We start from the raw sequence: 22,039 nt of genomic DNA, 5'->3' as shown, positions 1-22,039 counted from the left end.
AGCCTACACATCCACCATCCTTTCTCACAATTTCATTTTTTAACGAGTGTGGTCGAGGGTAACCGATATATAAATGATCCAAATGTATTCGAGAACTTTAAGTCAAAAGGGCCTTGATTGTGCGGGAACGACCTGGAACTCTACTTGCCCTCTTGACAAATGCCAGAAGAAATTTCACGCTTTGCTCACATAACAAAAAAGAGCACAACAACCAGGCAACTTGGTAAGGCAGGAACAGCTCATCAGCCCCCATGAGGGGAATGATCTGAGGATCTTTCGTTGGGAGGGATTTCTCCCCAGTACCCGTGTTGAGGCCCAGTAAGGCCCAACAAGGGCCCAAAAACCCAGTCCACCAACTCTTTACGTAGAGCCAGTAAGTATGAACTCCAGCACGTGACCTGCTGTTCACAACAATAACTATTCATGTTGAACTGATCAACGAAAATGGTAAAAGGATAACAAAAGAGAGAAGATGGTCTTACCTGGTGCGGATGACTCAACCATCAGAGGCTTCAGTAGACTTAACGAATCGGCCCTTCACCCGTTTCCTTGTGTCAGCTCTTGCTTTTCTCGACTCGTACCTTATGTGCTTATCGTATCTGATGGAACACACAGGGTCATTTTCATCTCATCCCATAAACACAAGGTTCAAAGTCTGAAACAAAGAGAGAAGGCAATTGGTTCACCAGCTCGCACCTACGAGTCTTTTTCTTCTCCTTGTAGCGGAGCAGAATAAAATAATAAATGAAAAAGAATGAAAACGACATAAAATAAGAGATGTTATTGATTGATTCGATTTCCTCATCATTGTTTATTTCGAAGAGCGTCACGTAAAATTTTCTATAAAAAAAAAGAAAAAAAAAAGATTGGTGCTATCTGCACTGTCGCGTCATTACGAGTTTTAATCTACAAATTAGTGGAGGTTAAATGTCAGTAATTAATTTATATCATTTTTATTGGAAAGAATTTGAATATACTTTTGACAAGTGAAAATTCATAAATAGAATATATATATATATATACAAATCTCCGTCAGTTGTCTGGAAAATGGAAAAGATTGAAGAAGTCGTCCCCGGCCAGAAAACTCCCCGTTGGTTGGTGCGGCGAATTGGTCATTGGTCACATCCAAGAAAGTTCTATTTCTCCCTCCTCCCCTCTTTTTTTTTTTTTCCCATTAACATTCCTTTAGGAATTTCATAGGACAATATGGTTCCTTCCATATCTATTTACATTATTATTATTGCATTTATATTTTGATTGTGAATTGAATTGGATAGCTGGCCCATTGATGATGACGATGTTATTATTATTATTATTATTGGATAGCTAGCCCATCGTTGTTGTTTTTTTTGCTGGATTATTATTATTATTATTACTACTGTTAAATACTAACCATGATAGTTGCATTTCGCTGTGGATCCAAGAACAACATCAAATAATTTGAAAATTTTCAAGTGACATTGAGTAACGGAATTTATGATGTATTCTGAAAAAAAGAAAATGTTCCCTATTTATAAATTTTTGAAAAATAAATTAACAATGATAATCAACTTTCATGATTAGGCCTTCTTATATGGATAAAATAGAGAATAACTATTACTTATAATATAAAAAGATAAATGTACTGTATAATCTTTAACAAGATAAAATATAGAAGAGGTCAGTAAATGAATAAAAAAAAGAATACACATCGAAAGGAAGATATAATATTTGTAAAAAAAAAAGTGTAGGGTATGTGCATAATTTTTTAGAAAAAAATATTAGGTAGAGAGGATAAGTAGAACGTTGTGTCAAATGCTATAGTATTCGAGAAAAAATAGAAATGCTAGTACACAATAGGGACAAAAATGTGGGCATTAGAAACGATCAAGTCCTTTCGCTTGATCATTGAATTGTAAAATATCAATTGCTTGTTGAATCTTGTGAATTTCATGAAAGTATGAGCTTTAAAAAATGTGGGCATTAGAAACGAAAAATTAGATATCCGGGAATGAGAAAAGGTTCCTCACTCACAACCTAAAATTTGAAAAAAAAATGATCTCATCATAACGATTGGGTCCTTTCATCCGATCGTTTAATCGTGAAATATCAGTTGCTTGTTGAATCTTTTGAATCACGTGAAAATAGGACACTTTAGATCCGAGTGGTCGAAGAACTTTGAAAAACATGGGAATTAGAAACAAAAAATTAGATGCTAGGAGTGAGAAAAAACTCCCTACTCGCATATTAATTTGGGAAAACAACATCGCATATATCCTAGTTTCTACACCTAGCATTTTATATACGAAAATTTCTTCGGATTTTTTTGATGAAAGTTGGAGAACACATATTTCTAAAGAAAAGGTCCAATCACAACAACCAAATTATTTACCTGGACGGGTTAACCGAATTACTTGTTACCTTGACCTCATTGGGGTTAAAAGCACATTGAAGAGGAAATTTAAAAATTGTAAACAAAAAAGGAAATTTGAAATTAAAAAAAAAATGGTAACTTTCCATGGGTTAATCGAATTACCTATTACCTTGCCTTCATTGGGGTTAAAAGCACATTGGAGAAAAGAGGAAATAAAATAATAATAATAATAATAATAAAGAATAAGAAAATTTGAAATTTAAAAAAAACATGGCGAGTGGGGAAAAGTGCCCCACTCGCCATCTGGTCCCATTATGGAACCTGCTATAACATCTTAAAAAAAAATTGTTGTTATTATTATTATTGTGACGTTGACACAACCCACTGTCCGGCCCATTCGTAAATGGTCTGCTCTAATGGGCCATGCAATCCCTTGGGCCACTCCGAGACGCAAATGCTTTTGGATGAGCAATATGCATATGAAGCATGGTTTGACACCATCTCATACCCAGGCCAGATAACACGAGCTTACGTTATAAGGGACGCGATCAATATTACAGTAAGGTATCATAGCTTTTGGTCATAGCCAGCTGTCGATGACTTGGTACGGCATCCCGAATCGATGCCCCTTCAAAGAAGCCCACATATGTATACAGCAACATCATGCCAATGAAGAAGGAAAAATTCCGTGATAATGATTATTGGTGGTGCTAGAAAGTGTGTCACGGTATAGGACATGGTTTTGGAGGTGTTATGCGTAAACAGTATTTGAGTATTGAATCGGTGTCCGTAATATCACGGAAGTGGTCTCTTTTGATATACAAACCGGTCCTTTTCACCGTCAAGGCGATTGCACCCCCATGCTATAGATCGACGAACCAATCTTCTGAACATTATACATAACGGTCTCGCAGTTCCTCCCGAATCAAAAGCCGCAGCACTGTCGAAGTCATGCACGTGAATCCGACACGATTGAACTTTTACCGTTCAAACGACCCAGAAATTCTTTCCAGAAGAGTCTCCAACGTTGAAGATACTCGTGCTTTGAACGAGTACCGGCTGCACAACAGCAAGTCAAGAAGAAAGAAGAGTCCCAAATCGTTAATTGCGCAATTTCCACGAAGTCCATGGAATGGAAGCACAACAGCAACAACGAATCAAAGGAGCCCTATTCGGTCAACAGTACATATCATCATCATCATCAGCATCATCATCATCATCATCATCGTTATATTTTTTCTTAATAATTCGGGCGTTGCTGTCTGTCTTGCCTGTCGGCAGTTGGGGAAGATCTTATCTGCGGGCGAAGGAGATTCGTTCCCTTTATTACGGTAACGTGAAGAAAATGAGGATATCAAGAAAGAAAATCACCAAGCACGTGTTTGAATATCCCCGACAAACGTACCTTATGTTTTACACTGCTGCGACTTATCGCTATCGCGTTACTCCATTTCTTCTCCAGCTCTTTTTTTCTTTTTTCTTTTTTATAATATGAAATTTAAATTTTATATTTGAAACCCAATTATACTATGGCGGGAGTAATAGGTGTATCAACGAGTCGAGCCGAGCCGAGCCGAGTCCGAATATGAGAGGCTCATGCTCGGCTCGATCATTTGCTCATGTGCTCGAGCTGGGCTCGAGTTCGGTCGAGTCTGAATATCCGAATTCAAGATCGTCTAGTTATACAAATCGAAAGCACGAGCTTGGATTTGACAAGGCTCAGCCAACGTCAAGCAAAAGAGCTTTGGTTTGTAGAGGCTCCGATGAGTTCGAGTTCGCATAAGCTGAAGCTTGAACGTAGTGACCTCTTACCTGTGGGGCTCTATATGACTATATGCATAAAATCAAGAAGCTCGATTAAAGTCATGAGCTACTCAAGTCGAACACTATTGAGTTTCGCATGGCTTTGCTCAACTAGCATAGCAGAATTTGAGCTTTTATAGGGCAAAACTCGAACCATTTACGAATAGTCTCATATCATTCATACCTTCGGGCAAAAGCATTAAAATAGTATAATTAGATCCATCTACGCCTACAATGAAGATGGCCGATAAAAAGGTGTTGGCCGTTTATTGATTGTTGGAGATTGGAACCCGTCACCCGACAGTCCGTTAGGAAGGAAGTATAGGCCGAAGTAGAAGGATTTAAATGTGAAAAATGAGACAACGTAACAAATGCGCTGAGAACATAATATACGGTGAAGTACAAAACCATTAAGGGTGTGTTTGATTCTGGAGTAATATTCATTATTCTATTTCACTTTAATTCCATTTATTTTCAATTCAACAGCATGATTATTACTTTTTATTTTTTCTTTATTTTTTTAATTTTAAATACTATTCAATTCAATTTTTAATATTAAATTGTCCAAACTTTCATTATTTTTTTCACAATTCAACAACACAATCATTATTTTCTCTCAACTATTCATTATTTTTTCATACTTTTTTTTTCATAATTCATTACAACCACAAATTATACCCAATAATTTTCTCTCACTAAATTTCTTATGAGATGTCTTTACCATATCAACTGATATTAAAAATCTTTTTAAACACCAATTCTGACGGTATTCACGAGATGCATCGATCCAATAAATTCGAAAAAATTATTATAGGTAAAATCTGTTCACTTAAATTTCAGTCGGACACAAATAAGGTGAAAGAAGTTTCTCAGTGAAATGACATTTTTATCCAGCACGAGGAAAACGTTCAAGCCCAAGTCGTGTAATAATTCACTGCCAAGTGCCATCATACCAGTGGGTTAGGTGTACTTTTCCAATTGTGTCCTTCCCAATCCTATTTTTCTTCTCTCTCCCCATCCTCCATAATACGCAGCCAGCCTAACTGCCGACGTGCAAAGGGTGTAGCCGTGTAGGGTCCTCGTCCTTAAGGCTTTGTTGAAATGTCAAAAGAAAAACCATATACATAAACAACGACGTTCTCACAAACGCGGTTTCGCGCATGTTTTCGAGTGTCTACGTTTAATTAGGTCGGCATTCTGAATGTACGAGAGAAGTTATGCGCAGAAGGGTTGTGTTGTCTACGATGGGACGATGCGTTTCCTCTTCAAAGCGGGATACCGAATGCGATGAACTGTTCAACTCATCATGCATGTACAAAGGGATGAGTTTTCATCAGAATAATATCTTATCATCACCATCCACCGCTTTCCGATAGCATATGGTTTCGACTGTCACGGGTCGAAGATCACATGCGTGTGAACAAGTACTACAGAATGTGCAGCTTGGAATTTAGCAGGGAGGAGAGGACACTGCCATACAAGCCCCATAATGTCCTCAACAGTCTTGACAGTGTTTAATAAATTTAGAAACTAGCGGGGTTTTCTACTTCAGAAAACGCGTAGTAGGTAGGTCCACACATGTTCCACATTGGAACATCCTAAAAACGAGCAAATTATTGAGAATTTGTTATCCCACGTGGAAATATTGATAAAAAATTTCATGCATTTATAAGAGTAAACCCTTCGGACTATTGAGATTTTGGATTTAGATTTTACTGTATGGTCGTACGTTGAAAATAGTTATACGCTTGCGCTAGGTCTAACAGATCGTTTAAGCCTAGCGAATCCTAATAAATTCCGTGAGAAAATATTCAATGAGAATTGTACAGTCACATGACTTTGTAAAACTCTATCAACATATGATATGCGTAATAAATACAATTATAATACATAAAATCTCTCTCCAACTTCACTTGTATCGGTTGTTGATCGAGTTTTATACAACCGCTTGACTATATAACACATTAATACTCACGGAATATTTTCTCCCAAACTGTATACTTGATAGGAAGAGAAAGGAAAATAAGAACACACACGTTGAAGTAATGCTCTGATTAACCGAATATCTCCTTGTCCCACAAGGCACAGCAAAAGTTCCATATATCTTTACTGTCTCCAGAGGGACCGGTCATTTGCCCCGATTATAGTTGGACCGAGTTAAGTGGTGCTGGGATGATACTCGAGTTTGAACCAACAGTCATAAGTGACTAAGATGGACGAGATGAAATTCGCACTTATTACACCCGATTTTTGCATGACTCTGGTGGGGGCGAAAGGAACTATGTCTCCGGCTGCACCGAGAAGTACTATAATCGGCTGAGAGTGTATATATGATCAGTACATAGTTCACAATCGTGGCGAACACTATAGTACGATATATATCAGACTTCATTATTGATTGATCATAAGAAATGACAATTGCAATGAACACACATAAAATAATTCTTGGGTGGAGCCAATAGGCAGGCGAACTTTGTATTATTCGTCATGCCACCCCATCAAATGTGCTTTCAGGTTTCACAAGCTACACAGTAAGCGCGCCTGCTCGTCACTTATAATCAAAAAATTTTAAAATTAATAAAGTGAATTAGTTCAAATGGTTGAGTGTTGTTCATCTTAAATATAGTCTTATGATTGAAGAAAATACACGTCGGGAGCGGAAGAGCTTTCGTCCTCTGGTGGACCGACCCGGCTCCAATAGGATTAGTCGGATTAATTGGACTTGTGGATATCACGATGCACACCGTAAAAAGAAAAAAAAGAATTTTAAAATTTAAAATTAAAACCCAAAAAAAGGAGGCGGCAAAAACCTCGTGGAAGGCGTGTGCTGCCTGCTTCCTCGGTACCTTCTCTTCCGCTTCCTCCTCTTTCCTTTCGTTTCCTTTCCTTTCATGGCCTGTGCTTCCTCATTCGTTTAATAATAATCCCTCTCTTTCTCTCTCTGTCCACTCTCTCCCCCTGCGCTTATCTTCTTCTCTTGGGCCTCAGAGAACTGCTCGATCCATGGCGATAGAGACCGTCGAGATTGATTTCTTCGGGGTGCAGAGGGAGGAGGAGAAATCCGCAAAGTCTCAGCTACCTCCGTCTCTCGACCGCCGGAGGAGTTTCCGAGGTAATTTTGGTTATACTAATTTCTCGCGCTTCATTTCCATTCTCAAGCTAACCGTCCGTTACTATTACATGATCGCACACTGAAATTGTAAGGAGAACGGCGTCGCTTGATTGTTGTGATTACTTCGGTGTAAAGTAACCTCTGTACTTTTTACCGGCTGATGACTGTAGGAATTAATGGCGCCATTTCTAAGATCAATCCCGAGCTTCTCAAGTCGGTGATCGGCTCTGCTCGGACCGCGAACCACAAGTTGGAATGCGGTCTTCAATTTCCGCCTTCAGTGCCCACAAATCCCTCACAAGACAATCCAAAACGGGAGTTTCAGAGTCCGCTCCTCACCGAGCTTACTGCTGAGCACAAAGATAAGATTACTCCCCTTACGATCTTCTACAATGGAACCGTCATCGCCTTTGATGTGACCCATGATAAGGTATATCGTCCATTTCTTTTCTGTCAGCGTTACCGTCCTCGATGACTTGAGTCGCCGAATCTTATGCGCTTATCCGATCAATTAGGCTGAGAACATACTGAAACTTGCGGTGGAAGGTAGCTCGCAGAATCAGCTGATGGAGACTCTCAGTGGAGGTGAGTAACTGTCAAGTTTCTCAACCAAGAAAAGATTTTTCCTTCGGAATTTCCAGTTATAATAACAATCTGCATAAATTTGCGATTTGCAGATCTTCCGATTTTCAGGCAAAAATCGCTGCAGAGATTTTTGGAGAAGCGCAAGGAGAGGTAAAACTAATGCAACACCGTCTATCTAGTCCGAATATCGACACGATCCAATTCACTGTTCCCGAATTTCATTGCAGATTTTCAAGTTCTACTCTGCTATTTCAATAGAATTGCTTCGAACACATCCAAAATCCGATGTCGTTCTGCTGCCATTTCGTCATCTGATTCCATGACTAATTGTGATGTTTATGACAAACACATCTTTGCAATCCTTTGACACATCCAAACTTTGTAACGTCTGCAGGCTGACTTTCGTACACCCGTATGCCTGTCACGAGAAGTAGGCCATCACCTTAAGACCCGAAGTCTCTCCGTCGACATATAAACTCCCGATATAATATCCTATTTCCTCAAAGTATCTGATCTAGTCATAGAACTTAGAAGATCGCTATGGATCCTTGTGCTCGCGGTGGAGACAATATCAACTGCGCTATCGGGTGATGCAGTACTAGATTCACATTCTCGGTCTTGTAATGCTTTTGAGACAATTTCAAATGCGCTATATATGTGCAAGTTATGCAGTACTAGATTCGTGTTTTGCGTCTGGTGAACTAAATTTGGTCTTCATATTTTGTTCTAATACACAAATTCTTCTGAACTGATCCTAGTCGAGTTTGCACATCAAGCTAAATCACAATAACATCAATATATTCCATTAGTTCAGGAGCCACCAACCTATCTTGAACTGGCTAATCATCTTCCCCATCGAATTAAATTCGACAGTAATCCTGGTACGGTTCCCAGTAAATCATTTCCTTTCAGATCACTTCCCTTCAAGCATTACCAGATACCATGGGTCAAAAAAAAAAAAAAAAGGGCATTGCCAAAAACCTTTTTTACCTCTTTTTGTTTTTTTTTGACAGATCAAGAACCACCTATGATTTTGCCCAGAAAGAAAAACGCGAAAAAAGAAAAAAAAGAAAAAATATTGGAAATCTGAAAGATGGAAATCAAGGGAGAATGGAATGGGGAAGGGGCTGAGCATCAGTTTTAAAAAGCTCGATTTTTGAAACATCATCCAAATCAGTGTTTCAATCATCAATAATTCTCATCATCTGCTCAGCTCAGACAAGACCATTCCTTCCTTCTCCCCTTAACCCTCCGTTCGGATCGAAGTAAAGGAAAGGCAAGGAATGGAAAGTCGCATGGGAGTATTCGAAAATTCTATACAACTTTCCCTTCCCTCCCCTCCCTTTCCTTCCCTTTCCCTCACACACAACTCGAATCATAAGGAAAAACTCGGACATCGCCATGAAAATTGAACAAGAATGAAGCCTTCAGAAGCTCACAGTAGAGAGAGACTGACTGACTGAGAGGGTCGGCGGCTGCTCTTCTTTTATAAAGGGCAGGCAGGCAGGCCCTGAAACCCTAATCCTCAACGGCGTCGTCCACAGCCTCTTTTCAGCGGCCGTGCGTTGCTCCTGTTCTTGATGGGCCTCGTGGCCTGCCAACAAGGCTCCGTTTGGTGAACCAAAAGTTGAGGCCCATAGATTCATTCAAGACCGCCCGCTGCCGCAGGATATAGATGAGAGTAATGTTGCCTCAGGAGATGATGTACGTGCATGTATCACTTGCTTTGCCGCCTACTATCGCGAGACGAGAAAATCCAGATCGATTTTAGAATTCAGATACGGATGCTAGTGGTAGTGAAATGATAATCGGTGTTGGACCGCTACTTCCTATGCCGGCCTCCTAGTTTCCATGATGGCCCGAATGGACGGGCTTCTTCGAGTGCACACAGCCAGCTTATAACCTGGCATAGCATTGGATCTGGGTCGCATACCGGACTCAGCTAAGGCTCATGCTGCGTCTACTTAGGCAAATGTACAAGGGACGGCTCGGGTCCGTTCTGTTGTTTTTAAAGAAGCTCAGTTAGATGGCACCCAGAAACCAAACCAAACCACAAGGGACATGCACTCTGAATTCAGCATCCCTCGATACTGCATCTTCTTTCCCGGCCAACCCAGGAATCATTGTACTGTTGTCCTAGCATCGCCACGACAAATGTGTCGGCGGTATACGGTGTTGTTAAGAGAGTTACGATATCAAGTCCCGGAAATTAGTCTCGGGGGTCCAAAAGGCTTTAGCAGAATGCACTTTTACGTTCCTCGTGCAGTTGCTGTGAGTTGGGGGAGGGGACCTGCCTAGCGAGTACGGACACCGGCTTTGCAACACTGAAATAACGGCTTTTAAAGGCTCAAAAAGACAAATTTGTAAAAAAGAATTATTATTAATAGGGTTAATAAAAAAACATAAATTTTTTCATATTTTAACAATTTTACCACGAATTTTTTTAACCTAACATAAGCTTTCGATTTGATAACAATTCTAGCACGACATCAATTTTTTCGTTAAGTTGGACGGAATCGAGGTCACAGAGGGCACCGGCGACTCCAATTGGGAGTGATAGGTGGGGTCGTGGCTCCACTCATTGGAATCGGGAGAATTCACAATTTGAGAGTTCCTCTTGATTCAAGGAGGTCGGGGCCCTCAATTCCGACTCCCACTCCTCGATTGAGGTCACCAGTGCCCTCACTCGATTTGGATTGTCGACGTCCTCTGTGGTCTCAATTCCGTTTAAATTAACGGAAAATTTGACGTCGTGCTGGAATTATTATCAAATCGAAAGTTTGTACATTTTTAAATTAAGAAAACAAGATCGTGTTAGAATTATTACAATATGAAAAGTTTGTATTTTTTTATTATTAATCCTTATTAATAATCAGAGAAAAAAAATACCACTTTTGTAATTTTGTCATTTCCTCAATGGAAGTTTACATAACGGCCCACTTTTCAGACGGCTCTCCCGCCCCCATCCTGAATTTGGGCAGTCCTTTCCATCCTAATATCTAATCCTTTGAGGTCCCCAATCTTTTCCCTTTTTAAAAAAATATTTTGCCCCACTCTCACTGGTCTATTTCAGAGCACGCGCCTTGCCAGTTTTATTTTTAATCTTATTTTATTTTATTTTCAAGCCCCCAGTAAATAATTATTAAATTAATTAAATAATAAATATGCATTCACATTAGATTAGCTCGGAGCATTGGTCTCGTCCGCATGGAAATCAGTAATAACAAATAAATTCAGAATGCTTAGTTGATCGAACCGATAAAACGACTTGATGCCACGCTTAATTGTACAGTATGGGTAAGCTACTATTTATATAGTGAACAAAAAGGGGGACAAGAAGAGTAAACGGTAGAAGATGGTAACTTGGGGCAGTTGTTGGGCATGTGGGTCAGTGGGACTGAGGGGGCTGCCATTACCAATAACTAAGTAAACAATTCAAAAAGAAAAAAAAAATAGAGAAAAAAATATTTATATGAAAAGAATTCTTTTTGGGTGGAAAAAGGTGCGCATGGGAAAAGAAGAGGGAGACTGTCACTCCATCCCCCCTCATTCTAAAAGGCAATTTTGACCCTAATTGATCCTTATCTTTACCCTGGTCTTATTAATTAATCTTCATTTACTATATCAAAGAGCAGTAGCGCACGCTTTCGTTAGATATTCAAAAGATTTCGAATTCGATACTCATTGCAGACTACCCAAACCCTTATATTAAGTAATAGCATTTTTATTTTATTATATTAAACTCGTGTATTTTCATTGTAATCGAAAAATTCTCCTTTTATTGTTCCCTCTCATAATATTTGATATTTACTTCACTGGGGGGTTGAACTTGATATTCACATACATATTTACTTGGGTTCATGAAGTATTTTCTTTTTGTGAAGAGACAAACGAAATAAATCGAATGAAACAACCATGAGATTGCTGGCAACAGTCAAGCTTGACTATTCGAAAAATCTCGACCTGAAAGAAATGCTTTGCAACTTCTTAGATCCTAGGTTATTGTACTTCTATATATATGCCTCATTAATCGGTCGGTATGTGCTTGTGCGATTATGAGATCTTGATTCGATTCTTATCCTTCAAGAAAGGGATTAGTTAACAGGAATAGGTGGCGTTGCCTACATTGTTGGGCTTTGCTCATGATTATTGTGGAGAGGAATGATTAAGGTGGGGTAACTGGATTAATCATTACTGTCAATTCATTCATTCTTCTTCTTCTGCACTGCAGGTGCCTCCAGATGTCAAAGTTTGTGTGGAAGGGAAGTTAGTTGAGGAGAAGGTTCCACTTCACTCAACAAAAAAAACTATAATTAAGGAAAAAAAATCAAAGAAAAAACATGAAATTAAAAAGGGGCATGCTATTGCTCTTGCTTGCTCCACTCTAGAGAAAGGAAGTGGGCCCTCCCTCAAGGTTGAAGAAAAAATAGTACTGAAAATGTGCTGTGCTTTCTAATTTTTCTATTCAATTGGATCTCTTTCTGTCTTCTCGTGGCCTTGTTGTCCCGCAAGATGGATTGGTTTGGTTTGGGTTTGGTTTGCTTTGGTCTACTCTTAGCTTGATAACTATATAATATAACATAGTGCGTTATAGTCGATAAATTGCGCTGTTAGTCAATGGATATTCGAAATTCACTGAAAACACTTTAAGAGCATATATATTCTTTCTCAATCAATACGATATTGAGGAATTTATCGACCAAAAAAAAACATATAATAGCATGACCATTATAAAATAAATTGGTTATTTGATTTAAAAGATGATTAAGAAAAGAAGGACAATGGGGCGGTGATGTGAAGAAGACTGTGAGTTAGTGAGATATGGAAAGGATTCTCTTTTGAATTGCCATAGCCTTTTGATGGTATTAATTTTCTAATTTAATTAAGTTTAATGCCCAAGTGGATATCATTGCCCTCTTGACCTCATCATGACCTGTGCTTCCGTATAAAGAGAGAAAGAGAGAGAGGGAGAGTCAGAGAGATTGTCTTGTTACTGTTTGGGCAGATTTGATGTATATTCCATTCCTTCTTTTATAGATCAAAATAATATAATAATAAAAAAATTCTAATATGACTTAGTATCCCATAATATAAGGAGTCCCCACTATTGAATGTTTAGTGGGTGGGGTCCACATGCATCCAGTGAAGGAGAAATCGTGATCTCATGACACGGAGTCGTGCTATCAGATCCGTAATAAAAAATAAGCTGCTCCTTCAACCTTCCGTTGGAGATTTGTTTTAAAATTGACTTGTTTCGGAAATTTATTGTTTTCAAAATAATCTTATTCCAAAAATATTTTCTTATATAAATTTTACTTCTGAATTTTTTTTTCAATTCAATCCCCTTTTTTTGACCTTTTTAAAAACACCCTAAGAAAATATTGTCTTATTTGGATTAATTGCATATATTACTAATTATTAAAAAAAGGGAAACTTATATATAAGTCTAGAACTGGAAAATCAGTCTTATTCTCACTGAACCTCTACCTTCGATGGCCCAACCAATCGTTCCCAATCGGTTTCACCATATAATTAAGGCAAAATATTTCGCCTTCGTTGGAGTTGATAAGCGAGCCTGAGACCTGCAAGCTCTGGATGACCTAGCCTTAAGGTCACTCGAGCTGTAGTAAGAGAGCTCGAGGCTTGCAAGCTCTCGATAAACAGCCTTTGTCTATCGAGTTAAATTATGTATATATGGGTCACAAATTAAAAGGGGCAATGAGAAAGAGCGAAATCATGTGACTGACTACCAACCAAGGTTCGTGTTTTAATTATGGGAAGACACACATGTAGTGGTCTCATTCACTTATTTGAAACACATGATATGAGCTTAATTATCCTAATTAATCATCACATGATCTTTCGACCCCTGGCCCCCATTTTATTTTGATTTTGGGGTGAATGAATTTGCGGGGTTAAGTGTCGGATTAGAGTGGGTAAACAATCATAATAATGTGCATAAGCTATGATTAAAGATGAGAACATCAACAATTGAGAGGTCACTAATTATGGGTTATTAGCAGCATGCAACTTATATATTTACAGCTCAGCTACATCAAGCTTAGAGAAATTGATTAATGAGTCCCCCCAACCACAACCTCCCCCACCCACCCAAAAAAAAAAAACCAATTTCAGTTTGATTAAAAAGTGAGGCTGCTTTTTCTTTTTTTCTTTTTTTTTTGAATAATTTAGAAATAAAAGGAAGTGAAGAACTTTACTTGAATTTCAAGACTTGAAGAAAAAAGTTATCATACGACTTCTTCATTGCCTGCCTTCCTCCAATTCCAATTTCTCTGCACAATTCCCGGTATCTCACCTTTCTATTTTTATTCTATTTTGAATTTGATTCTTCCATTTTCTAATAACAAACCTAATCCATATTCTAATCCAAAATTGGGAAAAAAAATGTTGACCCGAATGAGATTCTTTTGAATGTTTGTTGAGGTTATACAAACAAGCACCGCGCGTACAAAGAATCACATTTTGATCATGATGATCGGTTTCATTAATCGTTTTACCTGAGGAGGAATCATATGACATTATCCGTACAATTGAACTCTGTACATCTCGATTAAAACGGATTCAGTTACCATGCGCTTCAAGCCAAATCACACGAGGCTTTAAGAATACAAGATAGGAGTCTTAAGCGGAATTTACCAGTTACCACTCACTCTCTCACACTTCTCTTATATATCGATCAATTTAATTAGTCGAACTCGAATAAAACCTAGGAATATGAGAGGTGTTGTGAGTAATGTAACAAAGACAAGACGGGCCATGGAAAAGCGAAGGGGGGGGGGGGGGGGGGGGGGGGGGGGGGGGGAAGTGGTGAAACAAAAGGAATCTTTGGGGGTCAGTGTCTAATTGCTATCGCAATGAGAAGATGGACACCGAGCCTTAGCTAATGAGCAAAGGCAGGACCATGCATGACTGTAAATTATTATCCCATTGAAAGATTAGGACTTGACACAGGCACACAGATATCATGTCCATATATAGGACCCTGTCCCTGCTGTGATAAACAGGAAAGGAATAAACTTCTTCTTGTCGTTTGTAACAATTCCATCCATGTGATCAAGAAACACACACTTTTTTTTTTTGGGGGGGAAATACAGTAAATATTATTTCTCGTTCTTCTTCTTTTTCTTTGCTGAGAAAAGAAGATGAAGTTACAAGCGGGATGTTCGAGTCCACAGTGACTCAGTCGGTCGAATGAACAGTCATTACACTATTGGGGAAAAAAAAAAAAAAGAATGTACGAGGGGGACAGAAAGGGAATGTGGAGGAGTGCGGGACAAGTCAAAATCTCAGCAATCCAATTCCGTGTATTTTTGTTTTTTTTTTTTATGGAAGGCAGTGTGAACCCATCTGCATGAAAATGTATTTCATTTATTTATTTATCCTTTATTTATATTTTTTTTTTTGCATGAAAATGCATGTTGTATTTTATTTTAGAGTTAAGTAAAGTTGAATTTTGATTTTTAATTGGGTTGTAATAATTATGTTGTTGAATTATGAGAAAAAAACGAAAAAGTAATGAATAGTTGAAAGAAAGTAATAATTGTGTTATTGAATTGAAAATAAATAAAGTTAAGTAAATAGAGTTAAAATTTATTTGTGAAAATAAACAAATCAAATGTTCTATTATTTATTTAATATGGAAGCATGATGAAAAGTATAGATAGATGTACAGCAAAAGGATGAATGCCTCCCCTAATAATCATGTAAGTGAAGACTAAAACCTATGCGGAATGAATGATCATGGTGAATGTTGACCACGTTACCTCGACACCAACCCGTATCCTACGCTTAACTTTAATTCTTTCCGGAAATGCTTTGATTCATTTCCAACCCGACTGTGCATTCGAGAAAAAAAGATAGCAGGAAATCACGTGCTTAAAAATCCTCTTAATACTTATATAGAAGACATATCATCATCCGATTTACACCTTCACTCCTGCAATGAGATGCGCACGATATGTCGGGATGCAGGATGGATAGTAGTATGAACGCTAAAACACATTCGAGATGCGAGGAAAATCAAACTGAGACGGGAAGTTAAATGTGAAATTAATCTTTGCTTATGTTATTATTAAGTTGTGTATTAGTAATTAAATAAAATAAAATTGAGAGGCATGGATGAAGAAGAAGAAGATGGAAATAGGGGCTTGTCTGGGGGTGTGTGTGGTACCTGGTGCCGAGGGAGAAGGCACAATCACTCCAATTCCTATCTTTTCCGTTTATGGGAAATCTAAAAAGGGTATACATGTCATGATATAATATATATATATATATATATATATAGACATATTATACATTACATTTATTCTTCAAGCATCATCATTCTGCCCTTAGCTTTTTCTCGATGTCACTGTTTCATCTCATGTGATGAATTTTTCTTGGGGCACATAATTACAGTATTTATTTATCTATTAAATTTTATACTAAAAGGCGTATGGGGAAAGAAAAACCCATGAAAGCCACTTCTTACTTTTGGATCGCATGAAAAATGGAGATATGATAAAGAAACATGAGTAATTCATTTGGTTTCGCAGTTAAAATCATAAAAATTTTAACTTTAATTTTAACTCAACACACTACACGATAAAAATATATATTTTCCAAGTAAAAAAATTTAACTTTAATTTTAACTTTAACTCAACACGCTACACAATCATTTGTCATTTTTCACAATCAAAATTAAAGTTACTTTAACTCTGAAACTAAACGCATCAGAGAAGTTCCGTTGATAAAAATCAAATTCGAAACTTTTGATTTCTAATAATAACCACATGTATGGCTGGACCGCACCACATGAGTTCTCCTGAGGAAGCTCCTATCTGCTATGTTATTGGTATGTTTTATGAGACTTTCTGCATTCTCTTCTCTTCTTTTCTCTGTGTCAGTGAAATGTATTCTGGTCAAAAAATGCTAAAAGCAATGAGTTTTTGTCCAAATTAGATCTCTTTTGTAATATATTTTCCATAACAGATTTCTTTACAAATTAATTCCCATAATAGACTTACATTATTTTATGTATTTATTTACATTCCCTAAAATATTTTATTTGTTTGATTTAAGTCATTGGTCCAATAAGGAATAGGTAAGATTATTTTTTCTTTTTACTTACATTCCCAAAACATTAAAGCCTCTTTAATTTCTAAATTCGGTTTTAAGATTTTAACTATAACTTTAACTCTACATACTACACAATAAAAATTAACAACACACTTATTACTTTTACATATGTCTTCAATTTTTTAAACCATTTAATTCAATTTTTAATAATAAATTATCTCAAATATTCATTACTTTTTCTACAATTCAACGATACAATCGTTACTTTTTTTAACTATTCATTACTTTTTCACATTTTTTCTTATAATTCAACATCACAATCGTTACAAACTAATTAAAATCAAAATTCAACTCAACCCAACTCTAAAACCAAACACACTATAAAATTTGTTTGATTTAAGTCGTTGACTCAATAGAGGATAGGTGAAAAACAAAAATACCATTATCATTCATCCTTAATTAAAACCTTAAACGTTTGCTCTTCTGCAAATCCCTAAGGGTGGGTATATTCGGTTAAAAAAATTTGAGGTTGTAGGTTGAGGATCAATTCTACTTCAATTAGGTGTGTAGCCAACAATCGATTTCATTGGTGACTTACTATGATCACTTTACCCAAAATTCACCGATCTTTAATTATAAATAATTTTAAAAATATAAAATATAAAATACTAAAATAATAAAAATAATTGAAAATTAAATTGACAAAACTAAAAAATCCACAAAATCGGCTCCAATTCAGTTTGACTCTGAAAAATTGCGTCGAACTGATTAATTTTTATATAGATTTCGGTTAAGCGAATTGAAAAAATGAGTATAGTAAATAAAACATAGGAGTATCGGCTTTAATTCATACTTGACTCCTAAGAATTTTATCAAAAATAGCCAGACCGGTCAATTTATATATCATTTTTTTAAAACGCGATTAACCGGTTAATCGAATTGGCAAAACGGCTAATACTTTTTAATAGTTATCTAGTTATATTTTTTTAGGGTTTTTTTAAAAGAGTTTAAAAAATGTGGATCGAATTGAAATGATTTTATACAAAGAAGTCTAGATTGGAGGTTATTTTTAAACTAAATCTAGTTTAAAAATAAGTTTTAATAACTTGGGGAAAAACTCAAAAAGAACCGGGAAAGTGTTTTGTTTTCTTTTGGGGGTTTTAACGCAATAAAAACCGAAAAAACAGGGCAGGGGAATCTCTGCAACTTCCGTGAACCAAATTCACAAGGCAACTTCATGAGCATGTAAGCACACATCCTCATCTTAGTTTTCACTTTTCACATTCATTCTCAATTTATTACGTCATCCATACGTGGGAAAAAGAACACTACACGGTCGGATTCTTTAAGCTCCTGCTAAGTCTGCTATTAATAACAGATAATTGTTGTGAATCGTATGAACATATTCCGAGGATAATGAGATATCGCATGGGTACGCTTGCGAAAGTCGAGTGAACAGCGCTATCAACTGAAATGAGGCCCGGGAGGAAGTATGATTGACTGATGAATCCATTCGGAATTCGGGATCAAACATATCGTGTTAGTCTTATATTTTGCTTCATCTATCTATCTATTAAAAACGAACGAACACCGGGCGTAGACAAGAAATTGCCTGTATTTGCGATTCTTATTAGCTCAATATTCCCTTCTTTTTTTTTTTGCTCGATAGCAATGAGCATTTTATCATTACTTAGAGAATGAGTACAAAAGCAAAATGCTCAAAATAAAAATTACAGGATCAGAAAATATCGAAGTGATTCTGCATGCTAACTATGAAGGAAAATCTACGTGAAAAATCACATCAGCAAGGCACAATAGACGGTTGCAGTTGACCTGCCAATATTGAAATCCTACTAATCACACAATTCCCTGTCGATTTATATCAACCATAGTGAAAACTGAAAAGGAGGTACAATATTCTAAAGGTACAAAGTTCATATTATTATTATTATTATTATTATAACTATTACATAGGAGAAACAGATATGCTCTTTACATACAAATAATGCACCAAACCCACAGACCCATCACCTAAGTCGCCTCCTCGGTCTCTCTCTCTCTCTCTCTCTCTGCCCTCACCCCTCTGTGTCCGTTTGTCTGTGGGTTATTTGCTCTCACAGAACACTTCCTTTGTACTCATCATCCACCATCAACACACAACAAGGAAATGCCTGCTCTAAGATGGGCCGCCATGGCAATGTCCATGGCTCTGCTCCATCTGTTCTGCTCGGTCACCGAGACCGAATCATTCCCCGGGATGCGCGACCTGGTCGTTGGCTTGCCGGGGCAGCCTCCGGTCGGGTTTGGGCAGTACTCAGGCTATGTGGCTGTCGATGGGAGGAAGCAGAGGGCTCTGTTCTACTACTTTGCTGAAGCAGAGCAGGATCCTGCAACCAAGCCCCTTGTTCTCTGGCTCAATGGAGGTCCTGCTTCCCTTCACAGACAACTGACATCACTTCACTATACTATACTATACTATACTATACTATACTATACTTAACTACCTCGGATATTGTTTTTGTCATTCTCACCATTATGTTTTGGTGGGGTTCTTAAAAAATTGCTGCAGGGCCTGGCTGTTCTTCACTGGGGGTTGGAGCATTCAATGAGAATGGACCATTCAGGCCCAGTGGAGAGGTTTTGGTCAGAAATGAGTACAGCTGGAACAAAGGTTGCTAATGCTCTCACCATGTTTTCCCCCTCAAAGTCCTTCTTCCTCTTTCTGTTCACAGAAAATTAATGAGGATGTCCTTTTTTGTTTGTTGAAACACTTTGCAGAAGCAAACATGTTGTATTTGGAGACACCAATTGGGGTTGGTTTCTCCTATTCAACAGATACCTCCTCCTATGAAGCTGTCAATGACAAGATTACAGGCACGCAACTGTCTCATCTCTCCTTCTCCACTTCTGTGAAATGCAAAGAAAGGAACAATTTTTAGAGTCAAGAACTTCTTCTGGGTTCTAAGAAAGATCCTTTCTTTCACTTCATGATGATGAGTGATGGGCTGCACTGTGTGTCTACAGTTGTGCCTTTGTCTTGTTCCTTGTTGGTGTGACAAAAGAGAGTGGGCAACCCTTCACAGTTGTTTACATATTGTCTTTGCCTTTTTCAAAATTTCCCCCTTTTTCTGAGAAGACCTTCTTCTTCTTCTTCTTCTTCTTCTTCTTCTTCTACTTCTTCTTCTGTCTTTCTTCAATAGCCAGGGACAATCTGGTGTTCTTGCAAAGGTGGTTTGTCAAGTTCCCTCAGTACAAAAACAACAGCCTATTCATCACAGGAGAGAGCTATGCTGGTAATAAGTCAAATCCCCCCCGTTTCCGCTTCAAACATTTCATGCCTTTTGCTTTGTTTGACAAGACAGATATCTAATAATATAGAATCCAATTATGGCGAATAGGTCACTATGTGCCCCAGTTAGCAGAGCTGATGCTTCTGTTAAACAAGAAGGAGAAGCTATTCAACTTGAAGGGCATTGCTGTGAGTTGGCAATATGAGTTTTTTTCATGGAAAGTCTGGACTTTCTTCCGGACAAATATGTTACAGAAATTTTCCATTCCTTTTTACTTTGATTTCAGCTGGGCAACCCGGTTTTGGAGTTCGCAACAGATTTCAACTCGCGGGCAGAGTTTTTCTGGTCCCATGGACTTATATCGGATTCGACATACAGGATGTTCACTTCGGTCTGTAACTATTCTCGGTACGTGAGTGAATATGCCCGAGGCTCAATCTCTCCTGTGTGCTCCAAGGTGATGGGACTGGTGACTCAAGAGACCAGCAAGTTCGTGGATAATTACGACGTCACTCTCGATGTTTGCTTATCTTCCTTGCATTCTCAGTCCAAACGGCTTAGTCCCCAAGTAAGTCCCATCCTATTAGCTAATTTGGCTTGGGTTATCACTAGTAATAGATTGTTCTTAGTTGGTTTGCATGTGTCTCTTCAGCGAGTAACCGACGCAATAGATGTCTGTATTGAGGATGAGACCGTGAATTATCTAAACCGACGAGACGTGCAGAGAGCTCTCCATGCGAGGCTTGTTGGGGTTCGGAGATGGGATGTCTGCAGCAAGTAAAAACTATTACTCTTCCAAATAATCATTCTATGATCTTTTCATCAGCTACTAGATGATGAATTTTTTGCTGTCCGCAGTGTGCTAGATTATGAGTTGCTTGACATGGAAATACCGACAATCATGATACTGGGCAAGCTCATCAAGGCAGGCATCCCTGTACTAGTTTACAGGTGAAAAAGCTACTCCTCACTTAGGAATAGGATGTCCATCGATGCTTGCCAAAAATCTCTGAGTTTAAACGTTCAATTTACTGCATAAATACCTCAGCCTATAAACATATGGCCTCAAATTGCAGTGGAGACCAAGATTCTGTCATCCCACTGACAGGAAGTCGGACACTGATTCACGGGTTAGCAGAAGAATTAGGACTAAACGCCACTACAGCCTACAGGGTTTGGTTCGAGGGACAGCAGGTGAGAAAGATACAGAAAATCGAACATTTGATATTCCGAAAACTGAACTCTGTAGATCCGATAGTTTTGATCTCATTGAACCCAGACTTAAGAGAGACAGAGGACTTACAAAAAATCTCATGTTTTATTCTTAGTCAATCCGAACATTTCTCATTTGATAATTTGAATGGGTTAATGAAAATTTTTGCTATGATTGTTGATTTTCAGGTGGGTGGTTGGACTCAAGTCTATGGGAATGTTCTGTCATTTGCAACCATAAGAGGAGCATCCCATGAAGCACCATTTTCGCAGCCCAAGAGATCACTTGTTCTTTTCCGAGCTTTCTTACACGGTCAACCGCTACCAGAAGCCTTCTGATCCATTTCCGAGCAGCTTTCCCTGTACAATGAGTCAGTCCAAGCTCCGAATGTTGATTTGACCCTGAAGAGAATTCGTTTTGTTTTTTGGTTTGTTAGCTTTGAGTTTGACCCCATGGCTGTGAAACATGTAGAATTTTGTAAATTTCTCGAGAGGAAAAGAAGACAAATAAACATTAAGAAAGTTTTGCTTCAATTTTATGAATTTTCCTACCATATTTGTGTATACAGTTCTCTGTCCAATTAAATAGTTTGTTATGCACTTTCT

At 37.9% G+C, this 22,039-nt stretch overlaps 2 protein-coding genes, 1 long non-coding RNA gene and 1 other non-coding gene across 6 annotated transcripts; 2 read left to right on the top strand and 2 right to left on the bottom strand.

Moving 5' to 3' along the window:
* Positions 1 to 24: 24 nt before the first annotated feature.
* Positions 25 to 730, bottom strand: LOC116200808. Of its 2 annotated transcripts, none has more exons than XR_004155741.1 (3): positions 697 to 730; positions 483 to 599; positions 25 to 401 (listed from the first exon to the last, which is right to left on the bottom strand). It is a non-coding gene; the product is annotated as an uncharacterized LOC116200808 (long non-coding RNA). The 2 variants fall into 2 exon arrangements; XR_004155740.1 differs by having other exon boundaries at positions 25 to 398.
* A 6,256-nt stretch (positions 731 to 6,986) lies between these two features.
* On the top strand, positions 6,987 to 8,605 carry LOC116200805 (protein TIFY 9-like). The gene is made up of 5 exons (XM_031531722.1): positions 6,987 to 7,268; positions 7,439 to 7,698; positions 7,784 to 7,853; positions 7,946 to 8,003; positions 8,248 to 8,605. Exons 1-5 carry the CDS (start codon positions 7,160 to 7,162, stop codon positions 8,285 to 8,287), a joined length of 537 nt encoding a protein of 178 aa, XP_031387582.1. The 5' UTR covers positions 6,987 to 7,159; the 3' UTR covers positions 8,288 to 8,605.
* A 376-nt stretch (positions 8,606 to 8,981) lies between these two features.
* Positions 8,982 to 9,064, bottom strand: LOC116202108. Its single transcript, XR_004155990.1, has one exon. It is a non-coding gene; the product is annotated as a small nucleolar RNA SNORD36 (small nucleolar RNA).
* A 9,875-nt stretch (positions 9,065 to 18,939) lies between these two features.
* On the top strand, positions 18,940 to 22,001 carry LOC116200803 (serine carboxypeptidase-like 45). Of its 2 annotated transcripts, XM_031531715.1 has the most exons (10): positions 18,942 to 19,354; positions 19,501 to 19,602; positions 19,710 to 19,805; positions 20,132 to 20,224; positions 20,330 to 20,409; positions 20,508 to 20,789; positions 20,874 to 20,998; positions 21,080 to 21,172; positions 21,298 to 21,415; positions 21,623 to 22,001. In XM_031531715.1, the coding sequence occupies exons 1-10, from the start codon at positions 19,099 to 19,101 to the stop codon at positions 21,770 to 21,772; spliced, it is 1,395 nt and encodes a 464-aa protein (XP_031387575.1). In that variant the 5' UTR covers positions 18,942 to 19,098; the 3' UTR covers positions 21,773 to 22,001. The 2 variants fall into 2 exon arrangements, with proteins under 2 accessions (XP_031387574.1, XP_031387575.1); XM_031531714.1 differs by having other exon boundaries at positions 18,940 to 19,354; positions 20,508 to 20,998.
* Positions 22,002 to 22,039: the final 38 nt, after the last annotated feature.

Source organism: Punica granatum, chromosome 3 (genome assembly GCF_007655135.1).
Source record: "Punica granatum isolate Tunisia-2019 chromosome 3, ASM765513v2, whole genome shotgun sequence".
In the NCBI taxonomy this organism is placed as follows: Eukaryota; Viridiplantae; Streptophyta; class Magnoliopsida; order Myrtales; family Lythraceae; genus Punica; species Punica granatum.
This window is presented reverse-complemented; position numbering and strand designations above follow the sequence as displayed.

What these genes read in the sequence shown, in the direction of transcription:
- LOC116200805 (XM_031531722.1), top strand. Translation starts at nt 7,160, where the DNA reads ATGGCGATAGAGACCGTCGAGATTGATTTCTTCGGGGTGCAGAGGGAG. An exon ending in CCGCCGGAGGAGTTTCCGAG is followed by an intron (nt 7,269 to 7,438) that starts GTAATTTTGGTT and finishes TGATGACTGTAG; the next exon opens with GAATTAATGGCGCCATTTCT. An exon ending in TTGATGTGACCCATGATAAG is followed by an intron (nt 7,699 to 7,783) that starts GTATATCGTCCA and finishes CCGATCAATTAG; the next exon opens with GCTGAGAACATACTGAAACT.
- LOC116200803 (XM_031531714.1), top strand. Translation starts at nt 19,099, where the DNA reads ATGCCTGCTCTAAGATGGGCCGCCATGGCAATGTCCATGGCTCTGCTC. An exon ending in AGATGGGATGTCTGCAGCAA is followed by an intron (nt 20,999 to 21,079) that starts GTAAAAACTATT and finishes TGCTGTCCGCAG; the next exon opens with TGTGCTAGATTATGAGTTGC. An exon ending in TTTGGTTCGAGGGACAGCAG is followed by an intron (nt 21,416 to 21,622) that starts GTGAGAAAGATA and finishes GTTGATTTTCAG; the next exon opens with GTGGGTGGTTGGACTCAAGT.